The 17,720-nt window shown below is 37.1% G+C and overlaps 1 protein-coding gene, 1 long non-coding RNA gene and 2 other non-coding genes across 6 annotated transcripts; 1 reads left to right on the forward strand and 3 right to left on the reverse strand.

Moving 5' to 3' along the window:
* Nucleotides 1-2,502: 2,502 nt before the first annotated feature.
* LOC135637072 (uncharacterized) lies at nucleotides 2,503-6,471 on the reverse strand. Of its 2 annotated transcripts, XR_010496148.1 has the most exons (3): nucleotides 6,333-6,471; nucleotides 3,949-5,133; nucleotides 2,503-2,707 (listed from the first exon to the last, which is right to left on the reverse strand). It is a non-coding gene; the product is annotated as an uncharacterized LOC135637072 (long non-coding RNA). The 2 variants fall into 2 exon arrangements; XR_010496147.1 differs by lacking the exon at nucleotides 2,503-2,707 and having other exon boundaries at nucleotides 3,637-5,133.
* On the reverse strand, nucleotides 3,132-3,261 carry LOC135637382 (small nucleolar RNA snoR74). Its single transcript, XR_010496244.1, has one exon. It is a non-coding gene; the product is annotated as a small nucleolar RNA snoR74 (small nucleolar RNA).
* LOC135637381 (small nucleolar RNA snoR74) lies at nucleotides 5,211-5,346 on the reverse strand. The gene has a single exon (XR_010496243.1). It is a non-coding gene; the product is annotated as a small nucleolar RNA snoR74 (small nucleolar RNA).
* A 5,960-nt stretch (nucleotides 6,472-12,431) lies between the features above and the next one.
* On the forward strand, nucleotides 12,432-17,380 carry LOC135637074 (uncharacterized). Of its 2 annotated transcripts, none has more exons than XM_065149451.1 (3): nucleotides 12,432-12,571; nucleotides 13,221-14,416; nucleotides 16,903-17,380. In XM_065149451.1, exons 2-3 carry the CDS (start codon nucleotides 13,400-13,402, stop codon nucleotides 16,930-16,932), a joined length of 1,047 nt encoding a protein of 348 aa, XP_065005523.1. In that variant the 5' UTR covers nucleotides 12,432-12,571; nucleotides 13,221-13,399; the 3' UTR covers nucleotides 16,933-17,380. The 2 variants fall into 2 exon arrangements, with proteins under 2 accessions (XP_065005523.1, XP_065005521.1); XM_065149449.1 differs by having other exon boundaries at nucleotides 12,438-12,602.
* The last annotated feature ends 340 nt before the right edge of the window (nucleotides 17,381-17,720 follow it).

The following is a 17,720-nucleotide window of genomic DNA, read 5'->3' on the forward strand; positions in this document are numbered from 1 at the left end:
CAGTGATGTTAAAGCAAAAAATACCAACATCAGTTCCATTTGATGTGGTGCAATAGTAGCAAGAGAGAGAACAAAGCTTGACATGATCAAGCGTTGAACCTTGTAACACAAGGGTTTATAATCAAAAGCCATCTAAATATAGGCTTGACATTTTGAACACATATGCTTGTTAGGTTTCCAAGCTCAATGTTTTTGACGGTAACTATCATAGCAAATCAGAAGTACAGTACACTCAAGTCTGCTGCTGGGATTAAACCCACGCTCTTCCTTCATACCGTTGCAAACCATCCAAGTTGCAATCATGGCACACAAATAGAGATAAGAGAGCCGAGAGAGAGAGAGAGAGAGAGAGGAAGGAGTAACAATCGATCAACACATAGGATGCAACATAAGTGTCCCTCTGGAGAATCTTTTTAGCGTTTCAAAGCCTCCAAACATAAATGGGACAAAATAGAATCAATACTTGAGTGCCAAGTGAATGATTATGGCTAATGATCAAACCATGTGGCAATCGCTGCACTTGCATCACAATCTAAAGCTGTTCACTTTCACGGAAGCTTCCATCGATGAAGAACACTTGATGCCGATGCCTGCCGCGTTCATCTGACCTCCATGTTGCCAATCGAGACTCACTTGAACAGGGAATGCAAGTGAAGACTTGCAACGAAGTCTCTTCAGAGCTTTCTGGCAAACAGTGGAACTGGAGATTGCTCTCATACGAATACAAGGAAAGCGATAGTCCGCCATGGACATCGATTGTTTCTTTCTGGATCCATACCAAGGATTGTTTCTGCAGATCACTGACTCTTGTGACCAAACACTATCTTCTGCTTGTCACCTACTCCTACTCCTCCACCAGAGGCTCGACCAATACAGCTAACACGTCCTTTTAACCTACTCCCAATCAAGCATGACTGAACCTTTGGCTTCTCTGTCTTCCTCGATTCCTAATAATTTTTCTTCTATTTTATTTTATTTTGTCATGGTGGTGTGTTCATATTAATCGACTAATTTCTCGTTAGCATGACGAGAAGCAAACCACCGGATCCAAATTTTCCATTAATTTTTTCTCTATTATCTATTATATCGATTTGATGATGATAATTATTAGCAGTGGCAGCATGTTTTCTCTCGCTGCGTATGGTCACTGTGTTCCCTGGCAGGAGTGCGAGGATGGGGTCAGGCCAAGGCGTGTAGTGGCAAAAGAAGGGGCCTGCAAATTCTTGTGAGCTGATGTGACGCCTCGGAGCACGAGGGCTGCTTCCCTCGATGTCGGCGTTGCCCTTGGCACCAGTGGCCGGCGCCCACACGTCCGCCCCAGGGGAGTGGGCCCCCACGCCGCGTACGGAGACGCCAGGTGGGGGGGCCGACGTCCCGTCGTCGTCGTCCCCGGTGTGTCAGCGTGTTTCCTGAAGCAGTAAAGATATGGCGGTAGCGGTGGCCGCAAGCCACTCGCCTTGTCTCTCCCGACCCACCCTTTCTCGGGCTGTACGAACGAACGCTCACGGATTTGACCACCCTGTGCGGGTTGATGTGAGGTGCATTAATTGGCACGGAAACAGGCAATTAGTGGGAGGAGAAGGGTTAGGAAGAAAGCAATCGGACGGTTCTCATTAGATGACATTTCTGCCCAAATTTCTCAGGTATTTCTAATTGTTTATCATAATATTGTGTATATATATATATATATATATATATATAATTTATGAAATTTTTATAGTAAAATTAACAATGATAAAACAAAAGGAAATTTGCAGAAACTTCAAAGAAGATTAGAAAGAAAGAGTAGAATATATGTTGTAATCATGTGCTGGCATCATCATGCATCAACTCCCATAGACCAACCCTAAAGATGGTCTCAACCATTGAGGTGCCCATTCGGCCAGCCAAAAAGACTAGCAATTATTGAATAAGCTTGTCGGGGTGTCATTTGCAATCATTCAATACCCAATCAAGGATTGGGTATGACATTAGATGGATTGTCTTTAATCTTCAACTATTGTCCGTATTTTTGTGTGTGTGTGTGTGTGAGAGAGAGAGAGAGGATATCTTTTGTGGATTATTTAATTATCTACTAATACATAATATTGATTAAAATCATATTTAAATTATTATTTATAATATTACTTCTAGTACATCAATTATAACTACCTAGTTAATATGATATTAATCATTTTTATTGAGACATCCTACATCTGAGTTAATGTATTGTTACACCAGGTGATAAGTTTCTCGAGTCTCCGTACAAGTAATATTTTTAAAAAAATATTATTAATTAATTTTAAAAACTTAAAATATTAATTTATTCAAAAAAAATTATAATTACCTTTTTTCTATAACATAACACACTAATTATTTGGTTTGGGAGCCATCATAGATCAACTTAACACTTGTATTCAATTGTCTTATGACAAGCCCAATCCAAGTTCAAAACAACCCAACCAAGCCTAGTAGCATTGTTTGCTGTAACCATCACTATTATTCATATTTTCTATTTTTTTGGGGCATATATCGCACAAAAGCTGATATTTCTATATGGAAGCTTGGAAAGTTTAACCATCACAAGGACTTTTAAATAAGCCCTACGAATAACAACATAAAAGCATGATCATAGGTGTGCATTGTTATGATGCTCTGCTCAATCTTGGGTATTTGCAGATTCCGCAAGGCCTTGAGCTGATTAGATGCTCCGCTCAATCTCGATTTACTATAGTAATGAATAGAAACATTAATGATACAACTTATTTGAAAAAAGTTATCAAACAGCTTCTTCACCAGCTTAGTTAAAAAAAAGTAATAATAATTTAGTTAAAAAAAATTAATCCTAATAATATTTCCCTTATTTTGTTCTGATTGCTGGCAATCTTTGCCACCATATTAGAGCCACATCTTCCTACTGTAGAAACTCTGCTTCACCAGCTAATCTTCATCAATTTCCTTATAATCACAAAATCCAACATTTTACTAACCAACCTATCATTTTGTATGAATATTTCGTTTTATAAATACTAAAACACTTAAAATAAGAAGAAGAAAAAATCCATACATAATTAAAAAGTCAAAAGATACATAAAGAAATATAAAAACACATCTTAATTGGCTATTATGACATGCACTGCATCATTAATGGACAATGTTTCATTGTTTACTGAACCATCTGCCATTAACAATGTACAAAGGTTCACCCAATAACAATGAATATAATTTCCCTAAAGTCTACGAGAGGCTTGTTTATGGTAAAAAACATACCCCTGCTTTTCTTTAGGTAACCATTCATACATCCTATTCTATTCTATTGATGAACTTCTACAACAGCCAAACATCTCTTACTTGGGAACATCTCTTACTTGGGCAGTTTGAATGTGATCGTGGAACAAAATGCTGAAGCAAACAATTAAGGTCCCATGCAAATATATGGCACAAAAGAGACAAGATACAAATCCGGCTCGTCTAGCAAGTATCAAAACCATATGCAGTCCATATAAGGTTGTATGAAGGTTCACCCAAGAACAACGAGCATGATTGATATTCCTAAACTTTAGAGGATGCCTGCTAATGAGCAAAAGCAGGCAGCTGCTTTTTCTTCGAGGAAGACACATGCACAAACATATACACTAAGATCTAAATATCATAAACTACAAGAAAAGAAATGTACTTTTTTTCTCATAAATCAAATATGTCAAAACAATTGGTCAACAGAAACTATAAGGTCACTTATCATCAGAGCCAATAATGCTTACTATATGATTTAACATTACATTTATGAGACAGTAACAAGCAGGACTGTCTAATAATAACCTAAAACCCAATCTTACAGATTTTAAGTCTATACCTTCAAAAGAGGGCTGCAAATCATGGGAACTTGAATGCTAAAACAGAACTAACTGGACAACACTTAAAAAGATATCTGTAGACAACCTTAATTGAAGGTCCACAAAGAATACATACCTTGGTAGGCCGCTTTGCTTCAGCTTCACCTTCACATCAATACCATGATCAATGATCAATGATCAATTGAAGACAATCTGAATCTTCCCTTCAATTCATTCCCCTTTTCTTGGTGTGCAGACCACATTTTAAAAACAGCAGTACAAGCAGATGCATCTTTCCTTGACTTTATGTCCTTCAAGATAGAGTGTGCCACAGCGATCACCTTGCTCATGATCCTATGAAAAGTGCAAGCACAAACTGACCCTTTTGGAAACATAGATTATAAAGACAGAATGGTAAAAGGTATGGATCAGTGAGCTGGTTAATTGCCAGCATTCTCACCCCTTTTTTCCTTCATTATGATTGATTTAGTACCTAAATGTACATTTTTTATTACTGGACTTACACCCCTTGTTCCAAAGCTTTAGCCACGTTTGGCTTAATAACTTTTTGTTTCTTCTTCTACATCATTGAAGTCCTTTATATCAGTTCTGTTGTCCTTTCATGACACTTTTTAGCTGATTTCTTGCAATGGAACTGTACATTATACCCTTTGAATTCTTTATAACCCTTGTTGAGATTGTAGAACAATTTCTTATGCAGCCTCAAATCCTCAATCTCATCAAAATCCAAGGATTCCTCTGCTAATGCGGCAGAAGAACAAGAACATGTCTCATCATTGATCTCCAAAGAGGATGATAAAGTTTCCTTGCCGCCATCAATAAGATCCAACAACTTCATGGGGTTCAAAGAAACCCCCAAGAGATCAGGGTCAACAACCTCGATCCAGAAACTGTTTTCCAAGTTATCTCTACCAGAAGGTATAATCTGCAGCAACTTGATCATCTGAGAATGATCTGAGGCCAGTGAACATGCGTTGCAAGCTCTTTCCAAGGATTATAATGCCCATGCTGCCCAGAAGCTACAGATCTTTAGAGTGAATGATGGATTTGCTGTAAACTTTTGTCTCAGTGGTAGGAGGAACATGGCCATCGGTGTTGCAAGATTACTTCAATCCAGAATCACGTTGTGGCTGGGAGAAGATGATCCATTGTGTGGTCTAAGTGGGAGGCAATCTGGGGAAGCTCACCATCATTTCCTGCTGCTCCAGCAGAAGAATATCTCTCAGTCCCCACCCATCATAACTACTACTCTATTCCTTCCTCTGCAGCAGTAGGGCATCAAAGGGAAAGCAAAGCAGCCCTACAGTTTTAAAAATGTTTCTGTGCATTAACAAAATCTACATGGCATAATTTAAAAAAATAAAATGATTGAACATCCAATGTCTCATCATTTACTGAACCTTATGTCATGAACAAAATATACAAAGGTTCACCCAATAACAATGAGCATGATTGATATTCCTAAAGTTTACGAGATGCCTGTTTATGAGCAAAAGCAGGCAACTGCTTTTTCTTTAGGGAAGACACATGCACAAACATATCCATTAAGCTAAGATCTAAAGAACATAGAATACTAAAAAAACTGTAGTTTTTTTTCAGAAATCAAAAGATATCAAACAATTGGTCAACAGAAATACAAAGGTAACTTATCATCAAACTCAATAATGACAAGCAAAACTGTCTAACAATAATCTAAAACCTAAACTTCAAGAATTTGAGTTTGTGCTTCCAATAGAAAGCAGTAAATCATGGGAACTTGAATTGCTACAACAGAACTTGCAGTGATTAAAAGCTTGGTTTATGCAGCATTCAAAAGTAAATTGAGAAAGCTACCATGGAGATTTCTGACAGACAAAAGATAACTAAGAGCATTCTTCCACACAAGATGTTACATACAGGTTCAATACTGGCTTTCAACAAATCAAACTGTACATCAACTTGTCCTGCCTGGTATAACTGATAAACATAATAAAAATATGAATACCAATATATGGTCTGATACTGATCCTTGGTCAGAGCAGTAAATAATCATCAGTACATACCATTAGGACCTTTTTTTGGAACCATACCGCCTCAAGTGTCTCCATTTCCAGTATTCATCTTCTCAAAACTATAACTAATTTACTCAGTTTGTTCTGCAACAACAACGCCTATCTGTCCCCTACGCGGCAATCAGACTCAAGTTTCATAGTATGATTTTTGTTTGATTAAGCTTATAGCTGAAAACTTCAAATCCTCAACAGGAGAATTACTCCAAAAGCATAAGATGATTCTTTGAATGTTATAAAGTAAATCGATTACTAAAGAAAAAAAAAAAAAGCCCAAACCAAAATAAAGAAAGAAAAAAAAGGAACTCGTAGTGACTTGCGCTTGGCAGGATTGGTGGGTGGGTTATCTCAAAGACGTAGCCTGAACGATGAGGAATAAGGAAGCCAGAAAAGAAGGTATTACAACAAAACGAAAATTCTGAAGAGATCAGATGATAATGATCTAACCCACCACAATACTGCTCTCAAAGATCCGTTCGCCGAGATCTCAGACATCCTCCCGCCTTCCCCCTTTCGGAGGCTGGGAGCCGTTCGGAAATATGGCCTCTACCTGGCGTATATATAGGAATTAAAACCCTAACACATACCTCTCCTACTCCATCGGATTGGTCCGGTTGACGGCGCGAAATCGCCCCAATACTGAAACCCTAATGGGATAAAATGTCTGATTGTTTCGGCGCGGTTTAGAGCACACTGAACCGGATCAGCGGCCGAACCGGGTCGACCGAATCGAAGCACCCGGCCCAATTGGATTGGGTTCGGACCACAACAGGTCCCAAATCCGAAATTATAATACTAGTATGTTAAGAAAATAGGGATTATGTACTTAAATATTTATATTATATATATGATCATTATAATTACGAAGGTATACTTAAAATGATATGGATCGATGGCAAGTAGATAGACCCAAAGAAGTTTTAGAAACGGGACAGATAGGACATGATCTAAAATGTACTCGATTTGTTATTGGTTAGGTTGATGATGTCCAGATTTGTACAGGAAATATGAGAAGACGTATTTTTGCAGGGATGTTTATATAATTAAGATTTTGAGATATATATATATATATATATATATATATATATATTCCTCAAATTTCTACTTTTTCGAGGTGTATGTACAGAAAAAACACCAATATTTAATAGAATTTTTGGAATGTAATTAGATGAAGGTTGTCTCACTAAATGTTATGATATTAATTATCTCACTAAGTGAATGGTCTTATTATCTCTCACAAGGTAGACCAAATTAATGCATACATTCAAAAATTAAACATCACATACATGTGGTATATATTTAAATGTTCACATCCAGAATTTAGATATCATATATACTTCACTTTTATAATAAAAAATAAAAAAATATTATAGCATGTAATGTGTTGACCTCATTATATGAATCAGGGTCTACAATATTGAACTGTACTGCCTGGTACGGGGGGTATGTACCGGTCCGACAGGTTGTCGGTACATGTCGATTGTTATCTGAGTGCACTGTAGCACTGTAGCAGTGATACAGTACTCGGCACACCTGGGTGTATCGCTTGGTATACCGTATCATACCGGTATCGAGTCCAGATCAAAATACCGGTACGATACGATATTGCGAACTTTGATATGAACATAAAACCTATTAATTATTAAATATTACTTAAACAGTAAAAAAAAATGCAAATTACTAAGTGAAAATTTGTGGCTTGTGCTTTGTTCTTTACAACATGTGAAGCAGACATCCTAATAAATTTATATTTTCTTGACATGTATTAAACATAATGTTTAGTTATTCAATAAAGAACAAGATGCATTGAGGCCTGACCAATGAAATTTCATTTATAAAAAAGCCACTAATTATGGAGGAAACATGGATCATATAAGATTATTCCTTGGAGATTAATTATGTGTTGAAAATGATAAATTAATTTGTCAAACCATGTTTCACCAAAGTTCAAAGAGATGAAAAATACAATTTATTACATCCATTTTATGGATGGATACTTAATCTAAATTACTATCTTTTTTTTTTCTTAAAAATTTATAATCTCAAAAAATGTATAACAAGTGGGAAAAAGTTGTAGACTCAACACCTTAAACACTTTAAATATTTAGATTACTATCTTTTTTTTCTTAAAAATTTATAATCTACATACACCTTAAACATTTTAAATATGATGCATCAGACTCACTTACCAAAAAATTAAGGATCCAATTTCTTATCCAACATAATTTTTTACCTTCGACACATATCTTTAAAAATAAAAAATAAAAATCAAGAGCTTGTGCTACAAGTCTTAACCTATGGCTAAACAATCCTTGGGTAGTTAAGTTTGTGATTAATCTGTAGGAAGTAGTGCCAAAACTTTAGACTTATGGCTGTTCTTATATTATCAATTGAACTATTGACAAATAATAAAATTCTCCTTTTGGATTGTACCAGTTGAGTGTGTTGTGACACTCAGAGAGATACTTGGTTCTTTTCTTCTCTTTTGAAGGAGGTAAATATGTTGGATATTAAAGCTTCCCCTTTTGCATTCTGCCAGACCAAGAAAAAGTATGTCACATTCTGCCATCACCATACTTCCACATGCTGCAAGTGTCAGAACATATTATTGATCTCCTGATACCAAACAGAAACAGAAGTTGTGCAACCAACCAAGCACAGGATGGCAGCAAATCCAGTGTTCATGTAGCCTTTGGAGGGTACTTAATTGCATTCTTGACTATCTTCTTGGTGGCTGCATCTCCAAGGTCAATACCACATACATCAGAGAGTCTTATTAGGTATAACAGGACATCTGAAAGCTCCTCCCCTACATGCTCCTTCTCTGAATCCTTCCAGTTAGGTAGCCCCTTTGCCACTTCTCCCCTCCACATGAATATTTCTGCAAGCTCCCCCACTTCACCAACCTGTTGAAGAGAGAAATGAGTTCACTTTCTTCTTCCAAATTATGTATATAAATAAAATATGATTAAGACATTGTAAACTTTGACTACTAGGCATTAAGATTTTGAGATTCCTACGGCATTATATGAAACAGAAGTTTCAGATTACCGGAAGTCAAACAAACTGTACACTAGAACAAGACCAAAACAGAGCAGTATAGTCTGTAACAATCAAACAAATAGCTTTAGCGAACTGGATAAGGGCAGCATGCAAAGGAGCAAGATGGCAGAAAAAGATCTGCCAGATTGTGCTTTGTTGATGATGTAGCTGTTCATGAATTGTCTTCGGATAGATTTTGGATCTCAGCAACTTAGCTGACTTACAGAAAATAATATCGGCATTACACATGCCTGAATATTGATCCTAAGAGTTGATTATGCTACGACTATCCATAAGTTTTTGCAACTCAATCATATACGATGGAATCATCAAAGATTTGAGTTTCTAACTCTGCTTGTAACTCGTTAGAGACTAGGGAAACAAAGAGAAATTATATACGGACAAAATATTCAACATCAAGAAAAATAACAAGGATTGAAAAAAGAGACTCAAGAGTATTCGTTGATCTCAGATTTATCTATATCAATGGAATGTGTGACTCATTATCTGTACCAAGATTCTACAAACACTTACCTAAAATCTCAGCTATCTGAACTCACTGTGGAAGAATCTTTTTGAGAAATCGGTCATGATATATTAGATCCATAAAAAACATCATGAAAAATGAATACAAATCAGTGACTGCTACTTTAACTGTTATTGTAGTGTGCCAGAGGAGAGTGAAGCTCCATTTCTTACACAACGCTTTCCTGTTTCTGGTGGTAGCTTGACAGAGCCACCAAAGCCACCATCATCACAACAACCATCTGCCAGATCAAAACATTGCGAGATTCACATGCAAGTCATAAGAAAAGTATTCAGTGGCATCAGAATCGTCACACACTTGTACTAATGTCCACATGGTCCCCTTGCTACTGTTAAGGATACCAGTGAGGGGTTATCCAATCTTCCTTCTTCAGAGCAAAGTCCAGAATAAGGTTTCTTTCCTTCCTTGTTAATGTGTTGCCCACTAAGAGAGACAAACATAGAAGGAATCAGAGAAAGAAGCTTTCTCTGAACTGTACATCTAATTGTCTCAACAAGTCATAACAGAATAATCCTACTTCTCTGCACGACTCAGGAAAGCCTAGAAATAGAAGAACAACACATGTGATGAGCATAATAACCCCACTTTTCTTGCATGGACCAGCTTAGCTTGTTCATATATAGCTTTACAGTCTGACAAGTTCTTGTGCGATCCAGATTTTTAGTTTTTACTAATAGAGAACAAGTACTTAACAATTTGTTTTTTTGCACACATCAGAACTCATTCCTCACAAGTTTATGGTATATTATGATCGGGTGATCCATGCTTGAAGTAACTGAGGCAAGTCATGGATGACAATGAATCAACAGCTTACAAGCAAAAACATAAATTACATATTAGAATCTTAGAGTTCACAAATTTGAGGAAATGCTGAACATGCATAGGAGACCAATATGGGATCACTAGCTCAACTAGCCCCTAGTTAAAGTACTCAATTCACTGACTTTTTCCTCGTCTAATGTGATAGGTGTCTGAACATATTAGAACATTCAAGTGCATAGAAATCTTAATAGGAATGTCCATACTTTGCCATTAGGTTCATCATTGAGCTGGTATGATTAAATATAGAAGTGCATAAACCGAAAGAAGAACATAAGGGAAAATATTCACCAGAAAATCTACGATGAATTTTCTTAAAATGAATCGATCATATCGGAAGGCTGTAGAGAAAATTCTTCCGAAGAAAAAGAAAGAAGAATGAGGTTTTTTCTTTTGAATCATTTATCATATAGCTATAGGGCAAGAAAAAACCTAAACTGGTTCTCTTCTAAAATTCAAATAGATACAAGGAAAAAGAAGCCCCACAATTAGTGATGCTAACTCAATCAATGTACCAAGGAAAACATTGTTTTTTTTACTTATGTACACATAAATATTGTAAGATATTCTACTTTATAAAAGTGCATCCTCCAAGCTTCCACATTAATCACAAGAAACAACAGCCATTATCCAGGTTGTTATCCTTTGATTAAAATCATAAGAGAATAACTTAACTGAAAGGTAAGGAAACAAAGAGAGGCAACCAAATATTTATGAGCAGTCAAGAGGAGCAAGACAGAGTATTACCATGGCAAGCAGCAGATTCCTCGGGCTGTGGTACTGCTCCCAGTCCCTTTCCCTGGCAAACTCCTCAAGCTTCTTGGAGAGCTCTTTGAGGCTCACATCAGTCACCCTTGCCTCCTCCCCTTCCATTACCTCGTGCTTATCCCCTTCCATATCTTTGTCACTCCTCTTCTGGCAAACGAGAGGGGAGACGAGAGAGTTGACGCCCTTACAAAGTGGGGAAGGAAGTCGCCATAAACACGCATATAAACAAATCAAAAGAACTCCTCCGGGCTTGCAAAGAACTAATTGGTGGATGGGGTGGTGTAAGTGGACAACGAGGGGTAGCAGCATACTGAATGCCCGAGAGAATCCACCACCACCACCACCATGCACTATGGACAAACATGGGACTATCAAGCGAACCCATGTTGCTTTCCTTCCACGGACCTGCTCTAACGGTGGGTGATGCAAGGAAGAGGGAGGGCTCGATCAAATCCATTGTATACACTGTTAGCCATTTTGGCATCATTTTTCTGAAGATTGAGACCAATGAAAAGCCCTGTCAAAAGATGCATCACAATAACTACCGGTATGCATGAGTTAATCCTCTCACCAAGCTTTATGGTCAACATTAAAAACACTGAAAGCAACTTAATACCATCTCCATAGATGTAAAATATAGAAGCTATTTCCACTTGTCATTTAGGGCATGGGATGGTGCATTAATTAGTATGTGTTGGCCCATCAGTCTAAATTATCATGGTGTCAAGTAGCTGGACCACTACTAACATCTATATTAAAACTTTTTGGATGGATATTAATGGGAAGAAAACCTTTGATTAATCATTTAGAGATTTTCATGTGATTCCAATGTTGAAATAATGATATGATTATTATTTTCAATCCAATAAATTTTTTTTTAATAATGTACTAATTGGATGTATTAATCATTATATTATGGTTATGATAACAACATTTCACATAGTAATTCATAATAATTAATGCAAATAGATACATATTAGTGATCTGATGGATGACTCATATCTACTCGATGCTGACTAATTAAATATTATTTAAAAGATTTAATTATTATTTATTGTATCAAGTGATGTACAGGATAATAAATATGATTTCGGTTCGACAATTTTGCCACACAAATCATTCCTTGTAAAACCGGACCGAACGACCTGATCGGACCAAATAGTTTATTATTCAAAGGTAAACCGTCTTGAACCGGCGGGTCGAACCGAAACGTCCCTCTCGCCCTCGTTCTGTAGGCCTGCTTTCCCTTCGGTGCCACACCGCCGCGAAGGAACGGAGTTTAGTGCTGGGCGGCCGTCTGATTCAACTCAGGCCGGGACGAGTCTGAGTCGAGCCAATTTGATAACGAGGTTCGATTGAACAGATGGTCTACCCCTTAACCCCTAAACGCAGAACAGTCACTTTCTCCTAGCGTTTCGGTGCGCGGCGGCTGACTTCGTCTCCATCGGCAGTGTCGCTGCGGTGTTTTCCTCGGCGAACGGCGGCTGCTGCTTCTTCCTGTCCATCGGAAAACGGTGGCGACGACGGCGGCTTCTTTCCCTCCCGGCATCTCTCTTTTTCTCTTCCTCCTTCGCCGTCGTACACTGCCTCCTCCCTCTTCCCCCGTTCATCGCAGCCCCCGTTCCCTGATCCCTCTTCTCTGTTCCCCCTTTCGTCGCGGCTCCCCCTTTCCCCGACATCACCCTCCCCCTCCCTTCTCTTCCCTCCTCCTCCCTCTTCCCCCCGTTCATCGCAGCCCCCGTTCCCCGATTTCTCCTCCTCCTTCTCCCCTTTGTCGCAGCTCCCATCCCGTCCCCCCTCTCTCTTCTTCATCGCGGCCCTCCCTGCTCCAGCTCCCGGACCACAGCCCCCTATCCTCCTCTTTCCCAACGACCTAACAACAGCGACCCACACTACCACCGACAGCAGTACTACAGCACCCTATCCTAATGAAACGAACAATTGACCAAAAATTGGGAGTCTCCCATGGCCACCGACGGCCACCGAACCAAGCTCCTCTCATCCTCCTCCTCCTTCTATTATTAATATTTTTTTATTAATATAACATCTGAATTTTGTATCTGTTAGTATTTGTCATTGGTGCTGAATGCAACTTTGATGTTATTTTTGTTTTAGCTCATTTCTATCAATCATGATATGTAATTCTTAAATTGTAATATTCAGAGCACCTCGCATATTTTGGGCGCCTTTGACTACGCTGGTGGGCACCGAGGAAATTTGTCTCTGGAGGAGCAGGAAAAGACAGGCGAGCTTCCTCAGATTTCCTCCCACTTAAACCACGAGATGGATAATCTTCTCCCAGCCAAGACGTGATTCCGGATTGAAGTAATCTTGTAACCCAGATGGCCATGTTCCTCCTATCACTGAGACAAAAGTTTTCAGCAAATCCATCATTCACTCTAAAGACCTGTAGCTTCTGGGCGGTGGGAGCATTTCAATCCTTGGAAAGATCTCGCTGCGCAAGTTCACTGGCCTCAGATCATTCTCGTATGACCAAGTTGCCGCAGATTGTCCCTTCTGGCAGAGATAACTTGGATAATGGTTTCCTGATCGAGGTTGTTGACACTGATTTTGTGGGGGTTTCTTACAAGTTTTTGGATCAAATCGATGGGGGCACAGAGGCTTTATCATCCTCATTGAAGATCAATGATGAAACTTGTTCTTATTCTTCGGCTGCATTAGCAGAGGAATCCCTGGATTTTGATGAGATTGAGGATTTGAGGCTGCGTAAAAAATTGTTCTACAAGCTTGACAAGGGTTCCAAAGAATTCGAAGAGTATAATATACAGTTCCATCGCAAGAAATCAGCTAAAAAGAGACATGAAAAAACAACAGAAGCTGATACAAAGAAAGAATTCAATGATCTAGAAAAGAAGAAGAACCAAAAGGTTATTAAGTCAAACATGGCTAATGCTTCGGAACAAGGGGTGGAGAGTCCAGTAATAAAAAATGTGCGTTCATGTACAAAATCAACCGTAATGGAGGAAAAAAGGGTGAGAATGCCGACAATTAACCAGCTCACTGATCCATACCATCTGCCATTCTGTCTAGATATCTATGTTTCCAAAGGGTCAGTTCGTGCTTGCATTGTTCATAGGATCACTAGCAAGGTGGTCGCTGTGGCACACTCAATTTCGAAGGACATGAAGTTTGACTTAAAGTCTAGGAAAGATGCAACTGCTTGTGCTGCTGTGGGAGCAGTTTTGGCCCAGCGTGCGATTGAAGATGATATTCACAATGTGGTCTACACACCAAGAAAAGGAGAAAGAATTGAAGGGAAGATTCAGATTGTCCTTCAGTCAATTATTGATCATGGTATCGATGTGAAGGTGAAGCTGAAGCAAAAGCAGCCTAGTAAGGTATGTAATCTTTGTGAACCATTAACTATCATGTCTTTATTTTTCATATTTGTTGATCTTGGACATGATACTTCTTCCATGTAGCAAGATAGTTGTTCCTAAATTGGTAGACTGACTTGACATTTTCTCTACTGAATTTTATTTACATATTTATTATATTTAGAATTTAGAAAGAACATCCAAAATATTGGAACGTAAGGTATTCTGTCTTTGATCTTGGAAAGTTTCATGTTAGTATTGATCAAGTTATTGCTTCTTTAGACAAACAATAAATGTAATCCATGATAGGTTCCCAAAGGCAGTCCAGGATAGGGCATCTATTGGACTTCTTAGGATGCTAAAATTAGCTAGTCACACAGATCATGACCAGAGTAACCTAACTGAACCTCTTACTGTTAAGACATTATTTTATTAATCGAAATGTTGGTCCTTGTCAGATAATCAACTGGTGAAGGCTTTGAGTTTGGATCTTCTATCAAATTTGGGAATCTTGTTTTTTTTTGTGTTTTTTAGCTTTCTTGCTGTTAGCATCATCTTGGTCATAATAATTGACTAATAGTGGTTCTGGTGAAGCTCTATATGCAACTAGCTCATGTGCAACATGTCTAGGTTATGGCCTAAAGTGTGTGCATATTACTTTTTTCTTCTTCTTGTCTCTCTTCTCTCTCTTTAGGTCAACATCTCTCTCCCCTTCCTTTGCCTTGTTTGTGTTGTCGCTACTTTGTCCTGTTGGCACGCTACCTGATGTCACTCAGACTCACTCCTACTAATAGGCCACATTGCTACCTTCTCATCTGTGTCATCGCCTCCTGCTACTATCACATATGGCCACCTGCTCCTCCTCTCTTGTGTGTGTGTGTGTGTGGTTTAGGTGGTCTCAACATGTACCAATGGTATATATATATATATATATATATATATATATATATATATATATATATATATATATATATATATATCGGTAATAAAACCATGCTAGTTTGGCCATCGATTGGCATCATTTGTGAACCTAGATTTAATCCATGATTCGAACTATTCAGGTTGACTACATGGACTTTTTCCTATTATTAAGCTCTATAGAATGTAGTATACCTAGTTAAGATTAGTCAAATCTTTTTCTTTTTGTTTTCAATAAGATCTTTCAAATATCCCTTACCTCTCTTACATCACTAATTCTTATCTTCTCATTTGTTCTAGCTGGCGTAAGTCTCCTTTGAATACGTTTATACCATCTTAAATAAATTTCCTTGTAGTATTCTCTTTCAGAGTCACACTAAATGGTTCATAGATAAAGATATTTTTTGTTGTATCTTTTATAGCAGTCGCATATATCCACATCAATTTCCTTGTGTTGGCTACAGTAATGTTTTGTATAAAAATAAAGCATGGTTGGCTTTAGGAGTATATGACAATCACACAAAAATCTTGATGTACCTCTCTATCTTACCATCCTTGATTAGTTTTCACTTCTAGTAAATGACCAAGTAACCCTGTTTTATCACTAAACTTCACTTTATAAGCTACCCACAAGACATGAACTTCCTGAATCAACAGCTGAAAGTCAAAGGCACATCAAAATCCTTTATCATTGAACCACAAGCTTCTTGGTGAATGATGTGCCTGGAATCCCTGTTGGTCATTATTAATAGATCCAGGTTTCATAAGAGATGGCTAAAATTGTGAAGAAAATGCATTACTGATCTTTCACATCAGATCTTGGAGAAAAGTTTTGATCATGCTACAATTTGTTGATCAACCTTTCATCGCAAGTGGCAACTTTAGTAGCAAATTTTATAGAGGACATTATATATATATGTATGTATATATATATATATGTATATATATATGTACGTATATATATATATATATATATATATATATATATATATATATATATGTACGTATATATATATATATGTACGTATATATATATATATGTACGTATATATATATATGTACGTATATATACATACATATATATATATATACATACATATATATATATATACATAATCCTTGCTTGAAGACTTATATCATCCTAGGGCTACATACATATATATATATATATATATATATATATATATATATATATATATATATATATATATATATATACATACATATAATCCTTGCTTGAAGACTTATATCATCCTAGGGCTAATGTTGGAAGTTTTGCATTACCCTTAATATTCAAATTTTGGTCACGAAAATATTTCTTTACTTTTTAAGTGATGAATTGGAAGCAATGGATATATATAAGTGGTTTATCATTCACTTTGAAGACCGTGTGAAACTTTCTCAGCATTTCCGTGAAAGACTACATAACAAGTTACTCTTTTCAGATGAGATAATAGTATGCCAGCTTTTAAGTCCTTTATGCTTGTTTATATATTCATAAACTGATTTCTTTCAGCTATTGGAATTATAAAGCACAGCGAATTCTCATTTTTTTGTAGTCCATTTTATTAAATAGTTTGATTACACAGGTAAAGACTTGTGGCTATGCAAACGACTAGTTTTAAATCTGATTGCCTGGGGCTCACCAAAATGGTGTATCATTCATTTCAGTTGGATGATTTGGTCATTGGAGCTTCTCTTCTTATAAAAATGAGTTATCTGGAAGTTCTGCAAGTAGAATCATATAATTAGTGCCAATTTTGTTTATGGAAGTGGAAAGAAGCTGTTGCCAATGTAAATGTGTTGCAGATTGTGCCAGTATGGCAAACGACTAGTTTTAAATCTGATTGCCCGGGGCTCACCAAAATGGTGTATCATTCATTTCAGTTGGATGATTTGGTCATTGGAGCTTCTCTTCTTATAAAAATGAGTTATCTGGAAGTTCTGCAAGTAGAATCATATAATTAGTGCCAATTTTGTTTATGGAGGTGTAAAGAAGCTGTTGCCAATGTAAATGTGTTGCAGATTGTGCCAGTATGGCATGCGATATCATCGTGGTTGGTAGTAGCTTTATTTGTATGGATGCCATTGCATTATTTCCCTTTTGTGTTATGCTTGTTATACATAAGAAAGAGTTTGTTATACATAAGAAAGAGTCCCATTAATATCTAAAATCTTTTGTACTGATCTCTTTTGATTCGTGGAGGTAATGATGGATTTGAAGGGTGGAATAGGTAGAATTAAGTTTTGGGTTAAAGTCTATTTTAGTTCATGTGATTTTGGATCACTTAAATTTTTATAGTTTATTTACATTTAAAATAATTTATACATTTGAAAAAAAAAATAGTGTATAAGTATTTTTCATCAAATTTGAGTTAATATATACGTATAATTTAAATTTTAAAAA

Source organism: Musa acuminata, chromosome BXJ3-4, assembly GCF_036884655.1.
Source record: "Musa acuminata AAA Group cultivar baxijiao chromosome BXJ3-4, Cavendish_Baxijiao_AAA, whole genome shotgun sequence".
Lineage (NCBI taxonomy): Eukaryota > Viridiplantae > Streptophyta > Magnoliopsida > Zingiberales > Musaceae > Musa > Musa acuminata.

What these genes read in the sequence shown, in the direction of transcription:
- LOC135637074 (XM_065149451.1), top strand. Translation starts at nt 13,400, where the DNA reads ATGGCCATGTTCCTCCTATCACTGAGACAAAAGTTTTCAGCAAATCCA. An exon ending in AGCAAAAGCAGCCTAGTAAG is followed by an intron (nt 14,417 to 16,902) that starts GTATGTAATCTT and finishes TTGATTACACAG; the next exon opens with GTAAAGACTTGTGGCTATGC.